Genomic DNA, 20,069 nt, shown 5'->3' with positions numbered 1-20,069 from the left:
GCCAACTTTAAAGGAACAAAAGCAAAATATCCTGTTTTACGTGACTTGATACAATTAGGTATCAATTGAAAAGCCATGTTTTTGATTTAAGCACATATTAAAACCACCAACAACATAACTGCTCTATCATTAATCCCCTACCTCCATAAATAGCAAAAGCTTGATCGTAGAAAAATCTCCTCTTCAGGGTATCTTCCATTTTTGCTCTGTCTACAATGTCATCTTTGGGCTGTAATGCTAGCTCCTGTAAGGGATTTTTAAATAGAAAACGTGTGACTGGAGGGGTGAGTGGAAATATGAATTTATATATGTGAATTCAGTTGATTCCTCAACAAAATTCAATATAAAATTTATCAGACAAGATTTTGATACCTTTAAAAAATAGAAACCTTAGGGTTTTTTCCCCCTTTGAGTTACAGAAAAGGTACCTTTACTTAATTATTTAGCAAAGTATATGATCATTTCCAAGATTGCAAGACTAAGCTTACTTATTAGATGCAGATACTGATAAGCAATGTCTGAATTTTTAGTGGATGACAGTAGTAAGATCATGAATTAGAATTCCACACGATTTCAGTTTGGTGATGGGAGATTTATTGTTTGAAAGATTTGGGAGCAAGTATTAGATGGATATACCTTTTCCTTAAAAGAAAAAATTTAACACAAAACCACTATTTACAGGCATGGAAGAATTCATAAAGAAGAGTGAGCACAATGCCTTCTAGGGAAATTCACGGAGCATACTGAGTCTAGCATTTGGGGGAGGGGGAGGTCAGAAGTCAGGGAGGCTTCATAGAAAAGGTGACATTTTGAGATGCAATTTGAAAGGATGAGAAGTCTGCTGGGTAGTGGGGGAGGAGAAGGCATTCTGGATAAATAGAGATAAAGCAAATGATACTTGTTCAGACACTCTTCTAGGTCTTTCCCACCCTGACAGATTAACAATCCTAGACCAATTTACGTTCCTATTTTAGGATCCCAAGACTCACCTTTGCTTCCAGGACCCTCTTCCGTGCTTTGAGCTCTGCTACGGCTTTGTCTACATCTACTTGGGGTGCTTTATCTTCTTTCAGTTTTCGTACAAGATCTCCCTGGCCAACAAAGAGAATGTATAGTCAGGACTGGTTTCAGAAGTCAAGAAAAGTTTTGAATGTGTTTTTAAGCATGCCTTTTAAAAAGCATCTGTGTAAGAATAAGGCAATTCAAATGTTTATTACGTGAGAGGTCATAAATAACTGAAGGTCTGTGCCCTCAGCAAAACACACAAACCCAGATTACTATACAAATAACTATATTCTAAGGGGATAAGTACTAGTGTGCTTTCTTTTTCCTTTTGGGAGAGGGGACAAATGGAAAAGGAGGAGGGAAAAGCATTGATAAAAAGTATGAAAGAACAGGTTAGTACTGAGAACACGAAGAGCCAATAAATCAACCACCCTCCCCTTGAATCTCTCCCCTATTTACAAAAAACAGACTATATTGCTTTCCCACCTACTTCTCTGGCCATTTCTTTTTTTTTTTTTTAAGTTTATTTATTTTATTTTTGAGAGAGAAAGAAAGAGATAGCGTGAGTTGGGGAGGGGCAGAGAGAGAGGGAAAGAGAGAGAATCCCAAGCAGGCTCCACATCGTCAGCACAGAGCCAGACACAGGGCTGAAATCCAAGAACCATAAGATCATGACCTGAGCCAAAGTCAGAAGCCTAACCGACTGAGCCACCCAGACACCCCATTTCTTCTGGGTCACTACTGACTCATATTCCTCTGCCCTTTTCTATTTTTTTAAACTTTTTTGTTTTTTTTAATTATTGAGAGAGAGAGAGAGAGAGGGAGAGACAGAGCATAAATGGGGGAGGGGCAGAGAGAGAGGGAGACACAGAATCTGAAGCAGGCTCCAGGCTCTGAGCTGTCACCACAGAGCCGGATGTGGGGCTCAAACTCAAACTGCGAGATCATGACCAGAGCCAAAGTCGGACGTTTAACTGACTGAGCCACCCAGGCATCCCCCGCCTCTGCCCTTTTCTTAATTGTTAGAATTTTTCCTCACTAATTTCTCTAGAATATCTTGTTCACTTCCAACAACCTACCACCTGTACACTGATCCCAACACTTAGGGTAATGTGGTGGAGATAGTAATCTGAGAAAGCACAAAAACATTACTTACATGGTCTGGGAAACTTCAAGCTGAGAAATTAAAGTTGTCAACTTGACAGAGCCTTTGGGTTTCCAGCAGAAGTAACTGCTCTCTAGACCTTCCACATAGGCTTTTTAGGATTTTCACAGATCAAGGTCACCAAAATAATAAGCACTCAGCTCAAAATTTAAAAACCCATGAGGAAACAAGCCACCATAGATGAGACTCAGCAGAAATGACAACAGAATTAGAGCCTCCAAAGTATTAGAAAGATCAAATACACTTTGTAAACGCTTAAGACGGTTTTAAAAAAAATAATGAAAGGAGTCAAAAACATGAGCAATAAATAAGAGACTATCAAAAACCATCAGGAAACCTGAAAAAGAACCACACAGGTTCAGGTCCCATGAGATGACAGGGGGAGAGGGTGAGGACTGGGGAAAATGAGTGAAGAGGAGTGGGAGACACAGGCTTCTAGTTATGGAATGAGTAAGTCATGAGGATAAAAGGTACAGCACAGAGAATATAGTCAATGATACCGTAATAGTGTTGTATGGTGACAGGTGGTAGTTATTCTTGTGGTGAGCACAGCATAATGTATAAACCTGTCAAATCACTATGTTGTACACCTATGTAACACGGTGTGTCAGATATACTTCAATATAAACAATAAAAAAGGGGAAAAAAGAACCACATCGATCATCTAGAAATGAATCACTGAAATTAAAAACTCAACGGACATGTTAAATAGCAGATCAGAGTAGAAGAGAAAATTAGTGACTTAAGAGTACAGACCTAAATAAATTATCCATGGGTAATCCATGAAATGGAGCAGCGAGACAAAGAGTTAAAAATATAAACAGGGTAATGAGACACAGAAAAAAAGAGAGTCTAACGTTTATCCAGCCAGAATTCTCAAAGAAAGTAAAGAAAATCTGTAAGAGGTTCCATTTGAAAAGATAATGACTATGAATTTTTCTATAATTGCTCAAAGACAGGAATTCTCAGATTTAGGAAGCACAATGAAATTCAAACGACATGCAAAACAAAAATCCACATCTAGACAAGTCTGTAAAATATGGTACTTATGAGGGATTAAAGATGTGGATTTTTCATCCCTGATCAGGTAACCGTGAAACCTTGAACAAGCTGAAACCTCTTTGAGCTCGTTTCCTCAACTATAAAATCAGGATGATAATACCTCACTGAATTGCTATAAAGAGCAAATGAAACAATTTAAGTAGAATATTTTCAACAGTACCTAACAAACATCAGACACACAAAAACTGATAGCTGTTATCATGCTATAAAACACCCAAACTTGGTTGTGGCTGAGTTATTTTCAAATACTTCAAACAGAACTTGTTTATGACTGAATTATTATTGTTCTCTGTCCTAAACTTGTTCCTTCTCCTATGTATTGCTATTTGTTAACAACATCTACCACTTTCCAAACAAGAAACATCAAGTTATCCTTCTTTACCTCCAATATGTGGTCAGTTTCAAATTTCAGTCTACACTCCCCCTTTCACACCTCACAAACTAGATTGCTAGAAGAGATGACCAGTTTGGTTCTCATCCAAAGGTGTCTGCACTGAGATACACTCACCCCAAACCACCCTAATTCATGTCATTTCTCTCCCACCTTTGTAAACTTCTCACAAACACATAGCATTCTTAGTTTGGTGACTGCTCCTACCCCCATGCTTCCAATAATGTTCATCCACTTATCCAAAAGCATCTTCCTTCATTTAATGAAATTCATTTCCCAAATACTCCAGCATTACAATAGTTCCCCCTCTTGACGCTGTTTCTTTTTTTTTTTTTTTTAATTTTTTTTTTCAACGTTTTTTATTTGTTTTTGGGACAGAGAGAGACAGAGCATGAACGGGGGAGGGGCAGAGAGAGAGGGAGACACAGAATCGGAAACAGGCTCCAGGCTCCGAGCCATCAGCCCAGAGCCTGACGCGGGGCTCGAACTCACGGACCGCGAGATCGTGACCTGGCTGAAGTCGGACGCTTAACCGACTGCGCCACCCAGGCGCTGTTTCAACTACAGGGTGAGTTTTCTATCCCAGCCCTTTGATCCTCAGAGGCTGGAAATGGGATCATGTCTTCCTTACTCCTCTCTGCACTTTCAAACTGATTTCTCTTTCCTCCTTCTAAAACACAAGCTCCTTTGAAGTGCCCATCATTACCCTTTCCTCTTGTTGCTGACATCTTCTAAGCTCCCACTTCCCTCTTTCAGTGACAGTTTCCCTCTCTGCAATTCACTCTACTTTAGAATGTCCTGGTCAGGAGGTGACAAAGATGTTTATAATTACCTGAACCTAGAACCTAACTCTGCTTACATATAATAAGAAGTATTCTCCCAGTTTTAACATCCACTGAGTTTTCCAGGAATGCCAGGAAAATATAATTTAAAAGAAGACTATATAAACTATATACTGTTTTGTTGACAATTTTACAAAGAGTTATTATTTGAAACAAACAACAACATGTAACCAATGGCAATTTTGTCGTGGTATCTGAGCCACCAACAGGATACACCTTTATCAATGTGTATCCATTACAATCACACTCACTGTAAATCCATGTACAGGTATAAGCATTCGCTTACTTCTGCATAACTTCCAGTGGATTCATACCCAAGAATTTACACAATGAAATACACGTTATTTTAGGGGCACCTGGGTGGCTCAATCGGTTAAGCATCCGACTCTCGATTTTGGCCCAGGTCATGACCCCACGATTCATGGGACTGAGCTCCAAATAGGGCTCTGAGCTGACAGCACAGAGCCTGCTTGGGATTCTCTCTCCCCCTACCTCTCTGGCCCAACCCAGGACGCCGCATGCTCTCTCAACATAAACATTTAAAAAAAAGAAATTCAAATTATTTTATTATAAATTATTTCTTTGTATTACACTTAAAACATAATGTGTACACATACTTTAATTAGATTTTATAGATATTTTCTATGAATTTCATCATCAGATCGTAATGGGGGATTCCAAAATATCTGGTGTAAAAAGGGACACTGGGTGTGAAAGTTGAGAGCCACTGAATTAGTTATTCCTCTTATTTTATCATATGCAAATGAGTCTGGTGTGATTATACACTAGCAGTCTTTATACCGTTGTACTGGCCTCTCCAGCTAAAGCAACATGCTCAGTCATCTTCTAACTTTAGCTTCTTCATTTCACTTACAATAACTGAAGTCACCCTATCAATCCAGTGCCTTACTTATTTACACACAGTATAAAGTAGCCCCTTTTAAGATGGGAATTCTGGCATGTCAATTCTGGCACTCAAATATTTGTTGGTTGATATCACAAACTAAACCTAGCACAGTACAAAGCACTTAGTATTCAGTCAGTATCTACTGACTTATTCTTTACTCAGTGGTTCTTTTCCTTTCCTCTACCTACCAAGAGCACCTATCTCATAAATGTTCACTAACAGTGCTTTTTGATGAGGATAAGAACTCTGTGAAAACCTTTGTTTTGAAAAGAGGTTGGCAAATGGTGGTTCTTCATGAGTGACTGAATAAGTAAGCAAGTAGTTCTTCTGAATATCTATCCCCTACATGTCACGTATTAGCACTCCCACATATTTCATACACTTTTTCTTTTGGAGCTTCTCATAGAACACTAGCAAGCAAGGCCACACGTAAAGGTAGAGACAGGAAGAATTTAAAATAAATTCCCTTGAAGCACTTTTTTTTTGGTCTTTTAAGGTTCAGGCATAGAATACATACATCAAAGAAAGTGCAGCTATTAAAAAGAAGCAGTATGTGAGTGAGGATTCCCACACTGGGTTAGTCATCTGTAAAATGCGGTGAAGAAGGGAAATAATCATGTTTATTCTGAATAATAGAATAATTAAACCGTGATTTATAATGATCCAATCCTGAAAACAAAAGAACTGGAGGTGATCTAAACATGGAATGAAGGTACTTAAGAAGGTCTAACTTCTAACTATTTTTCTTCCTTCTTTGTTCCCCAATCGATTATATTTTGGGTTGTGCTTCCATGCATGTTATGTGTGTACTGAATGAAACTGACATGAAATATCATCAACATCTCTAAATTATCCTTGAGAAGCTTAGTTCCTGGGTAAATTCCTACCATTAAGACATGTATTAATAACTAAAAGCCTCTGATTATAAAGCAGGGTAGCTATTAGATGAGAAATCATTCCAAGGGATCTTAATGGATCCTTCATATATATCATGGTGCATATTCAGTTGGCCAAGAAAAACCAACAAGAAAACATTTCCTGGCCTTGTAAGATGCTGCCTTTACACATACGTGGGTTGAGTTCATCTCAGATTCCCAAGTGTATTATAATCCTTGACAAAAACTTCATAAACTTTTCACTTGCCCTTTGGATTAAGCAAGAGCTTTAATGTACACTCACAGTCCAGAAAAATCAGGGCAGAGAAAAATCCAGGGCTCTTAACCCTAAGACTTCTTACTGCTACCAAGATGAGAATTTCACCTGTATCTTCCCCATCACAGCAAAAGAAAATGTGAAATACTGAAACACAAGTAATGTTATTCACATGTCTATTCCCACCATTAGACATGTAAGAGGTTCAGACAGTAAATTATTATTAAAGACCTCCCAAGTAAGCACTAAAAAGGTTCCTCTATCATCCTATCTCACCAAATTCAGAAGACATCAATCCTCTTGTAAAGGTGCAAAATGTTACCAAGCTGGCAACCCCAAGAAAATGTGAGCTCCATGCCAGCAATGGTTTGTTTGGTAACACTAGTGCTCTAACAAGCCACAATCCTTTCAGAACAATACTTAACATTTACCAAGAGTATACTATGCACTGTGGGCAGCATTCTGAGCCCTTTACATTCCCCTAACGCATCAGTTTTACACCTTCTTGGTCTTAGAACCCCTTTCTACTGTTAAAAATTACTAAAATAAATAAATAAATAAATAAATAAATAAATAAATAAATAAATAAATAAATAAAAATAAAAATAAAAAAAAATTACTGAGGATCCCAGGGTGCCTGGGTGACACAGTCGGTTAAGCAACCAGTTCTTGGTTTCAGCTCAAGTCACCATCTCACAGTTCATGAGTTCGAGCCCTACATCGGGTTCTGCACTGATAGTGCAGAGCCTGCTTGTGATTCTCATTCTCTCTCTCTCTCTCTCTCCCCACCCCCCTCACAAAATAAATCAATAAACTTAAAAAAAAAAAATACTGAGGATCCCAAACAGCTTTTGTTATTGTGGGTTATTTCTACCTATTTGTGCTATATTAGAAATTAAAATGCATGATGGGCTAAATGGGTGATGGGCATTAAGGAGGGCACTTGTTGGGATGAGCACTGGGTGTTACATGGAAGTGAATCACTAAATTCTACTCCTAAAACCATTATTACGCTACATGTTAACTAACTTGGATTTAAATAAAATTAAAAAAAAAAAAAGTCAAAAACTGAGCGGGGCTCGATTCAAAAAAAAAAAATTTAAATGCAAATTTTAAAATATTTATTAATTCTTTTAAAGTAAAAATAAAAGCTCAATATGTGCTAACGTGAATAAAAATAACATTTTTGTAAAAATGACTATTTGCCAAAACAGTGACAGTTTTGTAATTTTGCAAATCCCTTAATTTCTAGCTTAACAGAAGACAGTTAGATGTGTGTATCTGCCTATTTTGCAAAATAACATTTTAATGGTAAAGTATACAAAGAATATCATAAGGGAGAATTTTAAAAGTCTTTTCAAATAATTGTGAATATTCTTCTTTAGACTATGCCAAAATTCTGACAAGTCGTAGTTTCTTAAAGGTTAGTAGCAATGTGGAATTGGAAACTATAACAAGGAACTTTTTATACTCTGTTACATTAAATTCATTGATGTATCTTAGACTCTGAATAAATCTCTTACCAATATTTGATTCCATAACAACATGTATTGGTCATTTGAAAAATGTTAACCGAGTTATGTAGATCTTCTAAATACTGACCTGTTTATCACACTGTATCAAAACAAGTACACTTGTTAATATCACCACTCATCTCATCAGAAAAGTCTGTCAAGCTTATGCAGCAGGTAAGTTTTCCAAAACTCTAAAATTAACCGAAAACCTGATCTTATTATTGGCTACATATACCATCAGTTGTTTCCTTGAAATGACAGACTCACGTCACTCATTTTCCAGAAAATGAATGCTCAAACTGAATTTTACAAATAGTGTTCTGTGAAAATAAGCAGATAGGTCAGCTTGCAACTCAATCACACGAGTGTTCTTCCTGAGACAATCATCATATTTCAGTATGCTTTATGTGTATTTCCCATTTTGTCATACAGAACATTAAGAAGATGTACGAACAAAGGCCTGGATTTAATAAAATTAATAATTTTTACTGCTCCATCAAGGACACTCTAAAGCAAAACTGACTTTTTTTTTTTTTTTTAACTGTCAGAGTATGACAGACAATAGGACTTGGTTTGGTGTCCTCATTTGATTAGCAGTAAGGGCAGGCAGTTATATTCACCACTGCTTTTGCATTTTCAGTGCAAATTAACAACACAGTAAAAAACGAAAATAACATCTCAGTTTTATTATGAAACTGACTTTGACCTTAAGGACCACCAAGGGTTTGCAGACCAGAGAACCACTGCCATAGAGCAATAGTTCTCAAACAAGACACTCCAAGACAGAGGTTTTTCCAACACACAGTAAAAAGGAAAAAAAAATTAAAAGGGACAATGCATTAGATCTTTTTTTCAAACCTAAACCTATTAAATATAAAAAATAAATATTAATTAACAAATAATAAATATAAAAGGCTGCTTAAAAACGGGGATACAGAGAAAGGGGAACCCTCTTGCACTGCTGGTGGGAATGCAAACTGGTGCAGCCACTCTAGAGAACAGTATGGAGGTTCCTCAAAAAACTAAAAATAGAACTACCCTACAATCCAGCAATTGCACTATTAGGTATTTACCCAAAGGATACAAAAATACAGATTTGAAGGGGTACATGCACCCCCATGTTTATAGCAGCATTATCAACAATAGCCAAACTATGGAGAGAGCCCAAATGTCCACCAACTGAAGAATGGATACAGATGTAGTATATATACACAATGGGATACTACTCAGCCATCAAAAAGAACAAAATCTTGCTATCTGCAACGTGGATGGAACTAGAGTGTATTATGCTAAGCTAAATAAGTCAATCAGAAAAAGACAAATATATGATTTCACTCATATGTGGAATTTCAGATATAAAACAGATGAACATACGGGGAGGGGGGTAAAGAATAAAGGGAAACAAACTACAAGAGACTCTTAATAAAGAAAACACTGAGGGTTGAGGGAGGGACATGGGTGGGAGATGGGCTAGATGGGTGATGGGTGAGGGGTAACTAAGAGCACCTGTTGTGATGACACTGGGTGTTGTATGTAAGGGATGAATCACTGAATTCTACTTCTGAAACCAATATTGCACTGTATATTAACTAACTAAAATATTAAAAACAAATAAATAATTAAATTTTTAAAATGGGGTGCCTGACTCTGTTGGTAGATCATATGACTTTTGATCTCCAGGTTGTGAGTTCGAGCCCCACCCTGGGTATAGAGATTACTTAAAAAATAAAGCCTTAAAAAAAAAAAAAAAAAGACTGTTCTTTGAGTTATAATGTGCTTTTCTGTATTAAAATATACTTTTTTTAATAAAATGAAAGGGGAAAGCAGATGGTAGTCTGAGGATTATACGAATTTTTTAATTACTCTTATTTGGCAAAAGGAAGGTTGGCCATACTGTGCTTATACCCACCTTTTTTTAAAACTCAATTGCCCTGGGCTGCCTGGCTGGCTCAGCTCAGGGAGCATGTGAATTTGAGCCCAAAATTGGGAGTAGAGATTACTAAAAATAATAATAAAAATTTTAAAAACTTCAACTGCCTTAGGGTGCCCTTGATCAAACAACTAATGCGTTTTCTAGATACTCTGAAGCCCTCCAACAAGTTCCATAACTAAGTCTCCAGGAAATGACTAAGAATATGCCATGGGAAAATACATTTCAGTCAATCAACAAATGAAAAAGCAGCAGCATCCACGTAGTCTGGCAGATTAGCAAATTTATATAAACCACATGACGGGCACCTGGGTGGCTCCGTCGGCTAAGCGTCCGACTTCACCTCAGGTCAAGATCTCAAAGACAGGTCATGATCTCACCGTCTGTGAGTTTAAGCCCCGCGGCGGGTTCTGTGCTGATAGCTCAGAGCCTGGAGCCTGCTTTGGATTCTGTGTCTCCTTCTCTCTCTGCCCCTCCCCTCCCCCACTTGCGCTCGGTCTCTATCAAAAAATAAATTTTTTCAAAAATTAAAAAAAAAAACAAAAAACACATGCCACTAACAAGACCAGTTGTTAAGTGCCTTAAAAATCCCACTCCAAGAATGTCTTCAACTGCACAAACTTCCCAATGGAAGTATGTCAAATGGACAGATGTGATAGTGTCTCATCTCCTCATAAGCAAAAAAAAAAAAAAAAAAGGCTTTAAGTAAGTGACCTTTAAATTCCCTTCCAGCTGACACTGGAATCTGTGTGATTCAAAGTTCCAGGTAGCTAACTGATACATGTGTGGTCCTAGAGAAATGGAAAAAGAACTCGAACTGACAGCAACTAACTTACATCTTCAGAAAAAAATCTTAAAGTCCCAAAAACAAAAACACAAAACAAAACAAAAAACCCCAAGCTAACATAAACAATACACTAATGGTAATTGCATCGGAAAGTTGTTCCAAGATCAAAGTTGACTTCTGTTACACTAGTCCCATAGTCTTACTACACATGGATAATCTGCACAGCAGTTTCAGGCAAACGTGGCAGAGGGAGGGGTTTGGGGGTGTGTTTTCCCAAATTAGATGTATTCTCCTTCTTCAAGTAAAAGATATGGAAAAAAAATTGTGAGTTACAGGAAAGACAAAGGAACCACACCTAATTTATTTGGGTAGGGTGGGTGGAGGGAGACGGAGAATAAGCATACACAGCCTTCTGACCCCAAGAATAAGAAGAAATTAAGCCTATAGTGAAATTTCAAAACAAAATACTATTGAATCAGTCACTCTCAAACTAGAGAGAAGCAGACATTACAAAGTGGCAAAATTTGCTGAATTTTTGGCAACTGTGCCCCAATGAATTATTTCCGAGAGAGAGAGAGGGTTCCACCCTCCGTAGCTAAGGGAAGTTATTGCATCAGGCACCCGTGCAGGAGAAACCTATTTGGTATTTACTCCTAGGTCATCAATTCTGGGGTCCTATTCCAAGCTTTTGGCTCTGCCTGACTTGATGGAGGAATCCACTTGAACTAATCTTTTCCTTGTCCTTTCTAAATTCTAATATTCATGCAGTACCCTAGGAAAAGAAGGCCTGTATTAAATTACCAAGCACTCCAGTCCATGAAACTTCCCTCCTTTCCGCAAAATCAAATTTCAGTGTTCCATACAGAGGATGGCTGACTTCACCCAGGAACCCAACAATATTTACAGTTTCCCAGGTTTACGATCTGAAAGCTCACTCACTCCAAATAGTCTAAAAGACTATTAGGAACCCAGAGAAGATGACAGGAGCGAAGGACGATGAGCTAAGGATGATGAACTCACATCATGATTAGAAAAAGAAGTTCAACACCTCCTCACATCCACGCTTCAACTTTTTATTTTTTATCAGCCGATCATTCGGCAAAACCAAGCACTAAATGAAGGAAGGTGTCAAGGAGGAAACATTGTTCAAAGCATCCTGAAGATTTACAAAAAAAAAAAAAAAAAAGAGTCCGGTCTTAAGACAAAACAGACAGCTTCTCCTCTGACCGGGAAAGAACTGGGAACCTCACCACCCGGGTGGCACAAAGAACACCGCAGAGATTGGAAAACTGAAGTTGAGGTTATTGAGCTAGGCCAGGAGAAGTACCAAAGGTCACAGATCCCAGCCCAATGGGAGAGAGGAAAGGCGCAGACATTAACAAGGATTGGGAAAGGAGAGCAGATCGCGAGGAGACGGACTCAGCATGTCGAAGGGGATCCGAGGGAGTCACCCAAGGAGAGGCTAGGACGCGTGTCCACGACACGGAAGGTGGCCGACGCACGCGGGGACTTCAGTCCGAATCGGGGGAGACGAGGAAGATGCCAGGAAACCAAGGGCTTCCAGCGGATGAAGGAGAGGAGCAACCCGCGAGGTGGACGGGTGCCCGAGGAGGACAGAGGATGACGCGGAGCAGACCAGAGGGAGAAGAGCCCGGGGCCGAGGGGAGACGCAGAATGCCGGTACCTGCTGGCGCACTGCGAGCCTGAGAGGGGCGAGCACCTCCTCAGCCCCGGTACCGTCCATGCTGCTCCGGGAGGCTGCGGCGGGGAATGAGGTCTGGGCGCGGGCGGGCGTGCTGAGGCGCCGGCAGGGCCGGAGCAGAGGCTGGGCCGGGAGCCGGGACGGCAGCGACAGCAGCAGCACGGCGCGAGCGGCTCTAAGCAGCGCTGGGCGCAGAGAGGGCATGAGCCGGCGGGCCTGGGCGGTCCGGGGCGGGCGGCGGCGGAAGCGGCGCGCGCGGCCCGGCCCGGAGCATGATGAAATCGCCGCGTAAACGCCGCGGCGCGCGCGCAGCCGCACATTCCCCAACCCCGCGACGCCGCGCCGGGTGGGTGACCGCCAGCAGATTCGACACAGAACCCGCAATCCTTCGGAGCCTGGAGAGGGCTCGCTTCACCTCCGGCGCCTGGGAGGGCTGCGGGATCTCAGGTAACACCCCGCCAACAGACTTGCACAAAGATGCGTCAGGCCACCCCCCAATAGAGTGGACAGTCCAAGACGCAGACGCATCCGAGACCTGCAGACAGAGACGCCCGAGGACCTTCAAAGCATAGGCTTTGGGCACTGCACTGGGGCTCACCCACGGGAATACACAGTTCTGTTTGTGTTCTTGCGCTCCCAGTGCCTTAAAGGTTCATAAAACATCGACTCTAGGACGCAGACTCAATGTTGCTCAGGCTCTCCTGTTCCTCACATGAGGAAACAAAAGACTTGGTTAATGATTTGCCCGTCTTACCACGCCCTTGCCTTGTCGACCTCAAGAAAATAGCTGCGGAGAGGTGAGGGGCTCTTTGGAGAAGGTCAGTTCTGAGCAACCTTTGCAGAGCGAGCAGGGTTTGACCCAGCAGAGATGTGGAAAAGCGAGAAGCAGAGAGAGGAGGAAAGACTAGGAAACAAGGTAATGCAGGGGAGTGGAGCTGAGAATCCCTCTGCATGGCCTTGCCGCAGCCCACCTGCCCTCTTGTGCTTGGGCCCCCACTGAGGACCTTCCAGAGATGACTCCCTCCCTCCCCTCTGCCCCAAAGGTGGGTGGGCTGGCAAAGGTGGATTCCCTTTCCAGAGAGAATGGATATTAATAAAGCGTTAAAGATAAAGTGTTGGTTATAGAAAAAGCATTGTGCACACCCACCAGAATGTACAAATGAAAATTATGGAAAATGCCAAATAAGGCTCTGGGACTGTCCCACACTGCTGAGAGGAGTGTCAACTGGTTCAGCCACGTTAAAGAACTGTCTGGGGTTTCCTGCTAAAGCCAGCCACACACACCTTCCCTGTGACCCACAGTTCCACCCCAGGAGTTTAGGAGAGTAGACAGACTCACCAAAATGAAGTTGCCTTTCCCACTACTATGGAAATCCATATTCTCTTCTTCCCGTTCCAATACGTGGTTCTGGAAAAGTACTGACAGTTTAGCATAAGCAGGTCAAGTGCAGAAGAAGCTTCTGCAATATTAAGCAATTTGTGTTTTAAAAACTTTTATTTCAAGATTTGATACTCATTAATTACAGTTGTAGTTGGCTTCACTTTAATAGGTAATTTTGGATTTAGCTTAATATTTGTAATGAAAACCAATTCTAATTTTTACATATATTTTTATTTGAATTTTTATGAAAAATTCAAATTCTGTATACTTTGGAAACATATATATATGTATATCTTTAATTCTTTTTTTTTTAATTTTTTTTTAACGTTTATTTATTTTTGAGACAGAGAGAGACAGAGCATGAACGGGGGAGGGGCAGAGAGAGAGGGAGACACAGAATCGGAAGCAGGCTCCAGGCTCTGAGCCATCAGCCCAGAGCCCGACGCGGGGCTCGAACTCACGGACCATGAGATCGTGACCTGAGCCGAAGTCGGACGCTTAACCGACTGAGCCACCCAGGCGCCCTATCTTTAATTCTTTAGATGAATAATGTCTCATTGATTTTCATGTGAGGACAATCTCAGCTTTAGTCTCCAAATCCCTTTTTCCCCACTCTGGTTCATCCTCCCCACTGCTGCCTCAGTAATTATCCCTAAAAGGCAAAGCTGTGCATCTTCAATAGGTCCACATGGCCCTTAGTAGAATTTCCTAAGGGTTTCCCTTAAAAAACTGTATCTACGAGACAATAATAGTAGATTATATTCATTGAAGGCTTACTACATACCAGTTAGCATTTTAAGTATCTCCTGCATTTTATTCATAGCCCAGTGAGATGGACTCCATAATAATTCCCATTTTATGGGTTCAGGGTTCAGGACACTAAGATATAAACAACTTGTCTCTGGTCACACAACTACTGAGTGGAGGGCCAGAATGTGAGTTAGGAGGAGAGGCAGTTTTACCACATAACTTAATGAAGCTCGGTTTGTCTCTTTTTTTTCTTTGCTCATTTGTATTGTTTCTTAAATTCCAAATACAGGTGAGATTAAATGGTATTTGTCTTTCTCTGATTGACTTATTTTACTTAGCATTGTATTCTCTAGTTCCATCCATGTTGCTGCAAATGGCAAGATTTCATTATTTTTTGTGGCTAAATAACGTTCCATTGTGTGTATATATATATATATATATATATATATATATATATATATATATACAATAAGAAGATATATATATATATATATATATCACCTCTTCCTTATCCATTCATCTATTGATGGACACTTGGGCTGCTTCCATGATTTAGCTTTTGTAAATAATGCAATAAACACAGGGGTGCACGTACCCCTTTGAATTAGTGTTTTTGTGTTTTTTGGGTAAATATCCAATAGCATGATTACTGAATCATAGGGTAGTTCTGTTTTTAACTTTTTGAGGAATTTCTATACCCTATTCCACAGTGGTTGCACCAATTTGCATCCCCACCAACAGTGCAAGACGGTTTCTTTTTCTTTTTGCCAACATCTGTAGTTTCTTGTGTTTTTTATTTTAGCCATCCTGGTTGGTACGAGGTGATATCTCATTATGGTTTTGATTTGCATTTCCCTGATGATGAGTGATGCTGTTGAGCATCTTTTCATGTGTCTGTTGGCCATCTGTATGTGTTCTTTGGAGAAATGTCTGTTTGTCTTCTGCTCATTTTTTAAATTGGATTATTTGGGCTTTAGGTACTAAGTTGTATCAATTCTTTATATATTTTGGATACTAACCTTTTGTTGGATATGTCATTTGCAAATATCTTTTCCCATTCAGTAGGTTGCCTTTTAGTTTTGCTGATTGTTTCCTTCACTGTGCAGAAACTTTTTATTTTGATGTAGTCCCAATAGTTTATTTCTTGCATTTATTTCCCTTGCCTGAGGAGATACATCTACAAAGAGGTTGCTACGGCCGATGCCAATGAGCAATAAGAGATTACTGCCTGTGCTCTCTTCTAGGGCTTTTATGGTTTCAGGTCTCACATTGAAATCTATTTTGAGTTTATTTTTGTGTATTGTGGAAGAAAGTGGTCCAGTTTCATTCTTTTGCATGTAGCTGTCCAGTTTTCCTAATACCATTTGTTGAAAAGACTATCTTTTTCCCACTGTATATTCATTTCTACTTTGTCAAAGATTAATTGACCAATACAATTGTGGGTTTATATCTGGGTTTTCTATTCTACTCCATTGATTTATATGTTTATTTTTATGCCAGTACCATACTGTTTTGATTACCACCACTTTGTAATATAACTTGAAGTCCAAAATTATGATGCCTCCAGCTTTGCTTTTCTTTTTCAAGATTGTTTTGGCTATTTGGGTTTGGTTTCTTTTTGTTGTTGTTTTGGTTTTTGGGTTTTGGGTTTTGGGGTTTTTTTTGTTTTTTTTTTTTGTTTGTTTGTTTGTTTGTTTTTTGGTTCCATACAAATTTTAGGATTGTTTATTCTAGTTATGTGAAAAACGCTGTTGGTATTTTGAAAGGCATTGCATTAAATGTGTATATTGCTCTGGACATTGTGGACATTTTCACAGTATTTGTTCTTCCAACCCATTAGCATGGACTGTCTTTCCACTTTGCATTGTCTTGAATTTCTTTTATCAATCAGTGTTTTATAGTTTTCAATGTACAGTTCTTTCACCTCTTTGGTTAAGTTTACTCCTAGATATTTTGTTGGTTTTGGTGAAGTTGTAAATGAGATTGTTGTCTTGATTTCACTTTCTGCTGTTTCATTATTAGTGTATAGGAACGCAACAGATATCTGTACATTGATTTTATATTCTGCAACTTTACTGAATTAATTTATCAGTTTTAGTAGTTTTTCTGTAGAATCTTTAGGTTTCCTATATACAGTATCATCTCATCTGCAACTGAGAATTTTACTTCTTCCTTATTGGATGCCTTTTATTTATGTTGTCTTATTGCTGTGGCTAGGACTTCCAATGCCATTGTTAAATCAAAGTGGTAAGAGTGGACATCGTTGTATTGTTCCTGACCTGACCTTAAGGGAAAAGCTCTTAGTTTTTCACTATTAAATATGATGTTCGCTGTGGGTTTTTCATGTAAGAATTTATTATGTTCAGATATGTTCCCTCCAGACCTAATTTGCAAAGGATTTTTATCACAAATGGATGTTGTACTTTGTCAAATGCTCTCTCTGCATCCATTGAAATGATTATATAGTTTTTATTCTTTTTTTATTGATGTAATGTGTCACGTTGTTTTGCAAATATTAAACCACGCTTGCATCCCAGGAATAAATCCCACTTGATTATGATGTATGATTTTTTAATGTATTGTTAGATTTAGTTTGCTAATATTTTGTTGAGGATTTTTGCATCCATATTCATGAGAGATATTGGCCGGTAGTTCTCTTTTTTATGGTGTCTTTATCTAGTTTGGGCATAAGGGTGATACTGGCCTCATAGAATTAATTTGTATTGCTTGGAATAGTTTGAGAAGAATAGGTATTAACTCTTCTTTAAATGTTTGGTAGAAATCGCCTGTGAAACCGTCTGGTCTTGGACTTTTGTTTATTGGGAGTTTTTTTTATTACTGATTCAATTTCATTGCTGGTAATTGGTCTATTCAAATTTTCTATTAATTCCTGCTTTCGGGGGCGCCTGGGTGGCTCAGTCGGTTAAGCGTCCGACTTCAGCTCAGGTCACGATCTCGCGGTCCGCGAGTTCGAGCCCCGCGTCGGGCTCTGGGCTGATGGCTCAGAGCCTGAAGCCTGCTTCCGATTCTGTGTCTCCCTCTCTCTCTGCCCCTCCTCCGTTCATGCTGTGTCTCTCTCTGCCTCAAAAATAAATAGACGTTAAAAAAAAAAAATAATTCCTGCTTTCGTTTTGGTTGGTTATTTGTATCTAGGAATTTATCCATTTCTTCTAGGTTATCCAATTTTTTGGCATGTAGGTTTTTATAATACTCTGTTACAACTGTCTGTAACTGTATTTTTGTGGTATCAGTTGTTATTTCTCTTTCATTAGTGATCTTGTTTATTTGGGTCCGCTCTTTTTTTTTTTTTTTTTCTTATGAGTCTTGGCAGAGATTTATCAATTTTGTTGATCTTTTCAAAGAACCAGCCCCTTGTCTCATTGATCTGTTCTATTATTTTTTAAGTTTCTTTGTCACTTATTTTTGTTCTGATCTTTATTATTTCCTTCTTTTTGCTGGGTTTGGGTTTCGTTCTTTTTCTAGCTCCTTTTGGGTGTAAAATTAGGTTGTTTATTTGAGATTTTTCTTGCTTCTCGAGGCAGATCTGTATTGCTATAAACTTCCCTGTTAGAACTTTTGCTTTATCCCAAAGATTTTGGACCACTGTGTTTTCATTTCATCTGTTTCCATGTAATTTTGATATCTTCCTTGATTTCCTGGTTGACCCATTCATTGTTTAGTAGCATGTTATTTAACCTCCATGTATTTCTGCTCTTTCCAGATTTTTTCTTGTTGTTGATTTCTAGTCTGATAGCACTGTGATCAGAAAAGATGTGTGGTAGACTTCAATTTTTTAAAATTTGTTGAGAACTTTTTTTGTGGCCTCATATGTGATCTATTCTGGAGAATGTTCCATGTGCATTTAAAAAGAATGTGTATTCTACTGTTTTAGTATAGAATGTTCTGAACATGTCTGTTAAATCCATCTAGTCCAGTGTGTCATTCAAAGCCACTGTTTCCTTGATTTTCTGTTTGGATGACCTGTCCCTTGAGGTAAGTGGGGTGTTAATGTTCCCTAGTGTTGTATTACTGTCGATTATTTCCTTATGTTTGTTTTTAAATGTTTTATGTATTTAGGTGCTTCCATCTTGGGTGCATAAATATTTACTGTTGTTATGTCCTCTTGTATAGTCCCCTTTATTACTATATAGTGTCCTTCTTTGTCTCTTGTTACAGTCTTTGTTATAGTCTTTGTTTTAAAGTCTATTTTGTCTGGGCACCTGGGTGGCTCAGTCAGTTAAGCACCCGACTTTTGACTTCAGCTCAGGTCATGATCTCACAATTTGTGGGTTCGAGGCCCATGTCAGGCTTTGTGCTAACAGCATGGAGTCTGCTTGGGATTCTCTCTCTCCCCATCTCTCTCTCTACCCCTCCCTCTCTCTTTCCCTCTCTCTCTCAAAATAAATAAATAAACTTAAAAAAAAAAAGGTAAAGTCTACTTTGTCTGATATAAATATTACTATCCTGGCTTTCTTTTGACATCCATTTTTATGATGTTTGTCCATCCCCTCACTTTCAATCTGCAGGTGTCTTGTCTGAAATGAGTCTCTTATAGGTAACACATGGATGGGTCTTGATTTTTTATCTACTCTGTCACCCGATGTCTTTTGATTGGAATGTGTAGTCCATTTACATCCAAAGTAATTGTCAACAGATATGCATTTATTGCCATATTATAATTTGTTTTGTTGTTGTTGCCATAGATTTTCTCTGATCCTTTCTTCTCTTGCTCTACTTCATGGTTTGTTGGCTTTCTTTAGTGATATATTTGGATTTCTTTCTCCTTAGTCTTTGCATATCTATTACTGTTTTTGATTTGTGGTTACCATTAGGTTTGTATATAACATCTGCTTATAGCAATCAATATTAAGTGGATGGTTGCTTAAGTTTAAACCCATTCTTTACTCCTCTGCTCCCTATGTTTTAGGTATAAGGTGTCATATTTTACATCCTTTTATTTTATGATTCCCTTGACTGATTTTTACAAAAATATTTATTTTTACTGCTTTTGTGTTTCTTACTTTTCATACTCTCACGTATGCTCTTTCCTTTCTACTCAAAGAATCCCCTTTAATATTTCTTGTAGGACTGGTTTAATGGTCATGAACTCTTTTAGTTTTTGTTTGTCTGAGAAACTCTTTATCTCTCCTTCTATTCTGGATGATAGCCTTGCTGGATAGAGTATTCTTGACTGCACATCTTTCCCTTTAAGCACTTTGAATATATCATGCCACTCCCTTCTGACCTACAGAGTTTCTGCTAAAAAATCCACTGATAGCCTTATGGGGTTTTCCTTATAAGTAATTGACTTTTCTCTTGCTGCTTTTAATTTTTTTTCTTTATTACTACTTTTTGCCATTTTTACTATATGTCTTGGTGTGGACCTCCTTGGGTTGAATTTTGGGAGGATCTCTGTGTCTCCTGGATCTGGATATCTATTTCCTTCCCCAGATTAGGAAAGCTTTCAGATATTATTTCTTC

General features: G+C 38.9%; 1 protein-coding gene across 1 annotated transcript in view; it reads right to left on the bottom strand.

The window, feature by feature from the left end:
* GARS1 (glycyl-tRNA synthetase 1) overlaps positions 1 to 12,748 on the bottom strand; it is a 45,405-nt gene extending 32,657 nt beyond the window's left edge. Inside the window, exons 1-3 of the mRNA XM_053897434.1 lie at positions 12,440 to 12,748; positions 990 to 1,091; positions 142 to 244 (exon numbers count right to left, since the gene is read on the bottom strand). Of these exons, the coding sequence (XP_053753409.1) occupies positions 142 to 244; positions 990 to 1,091; positions 12,440 to 12,661 (427 nt within the window). The 5' untranslated portion in view covers positions 12,662 to 12,748. The remainder of the gene's footprint in view (positions 1 to 141; positions 245 to 989; positions 1,092 to 12,439) is intronic.
* Positions 12,749 to 20,069: the final 7,321 nt, after the last annotated feature.

This window comes from Panthera pardus, unplaced genomic scaffold (assembly GCF_024362965.1).
Source record: "Panthera pardus isolate Hobbes unplaced genomic scaffold, ASM2436296v1 HiC_scaffold_8, whole genome shotgun sequence".
Classification (NCBI taxonomy): Eukaryota; Metazoa; Chordata; class Mammalia; order Carnivora; family Felidae; genus Panthera; species Panthera pardus.
Note: the sequence above shows the minus strand (reverse complement) of the source record. Positions and strands in the feature narration are given on the sequence as shown.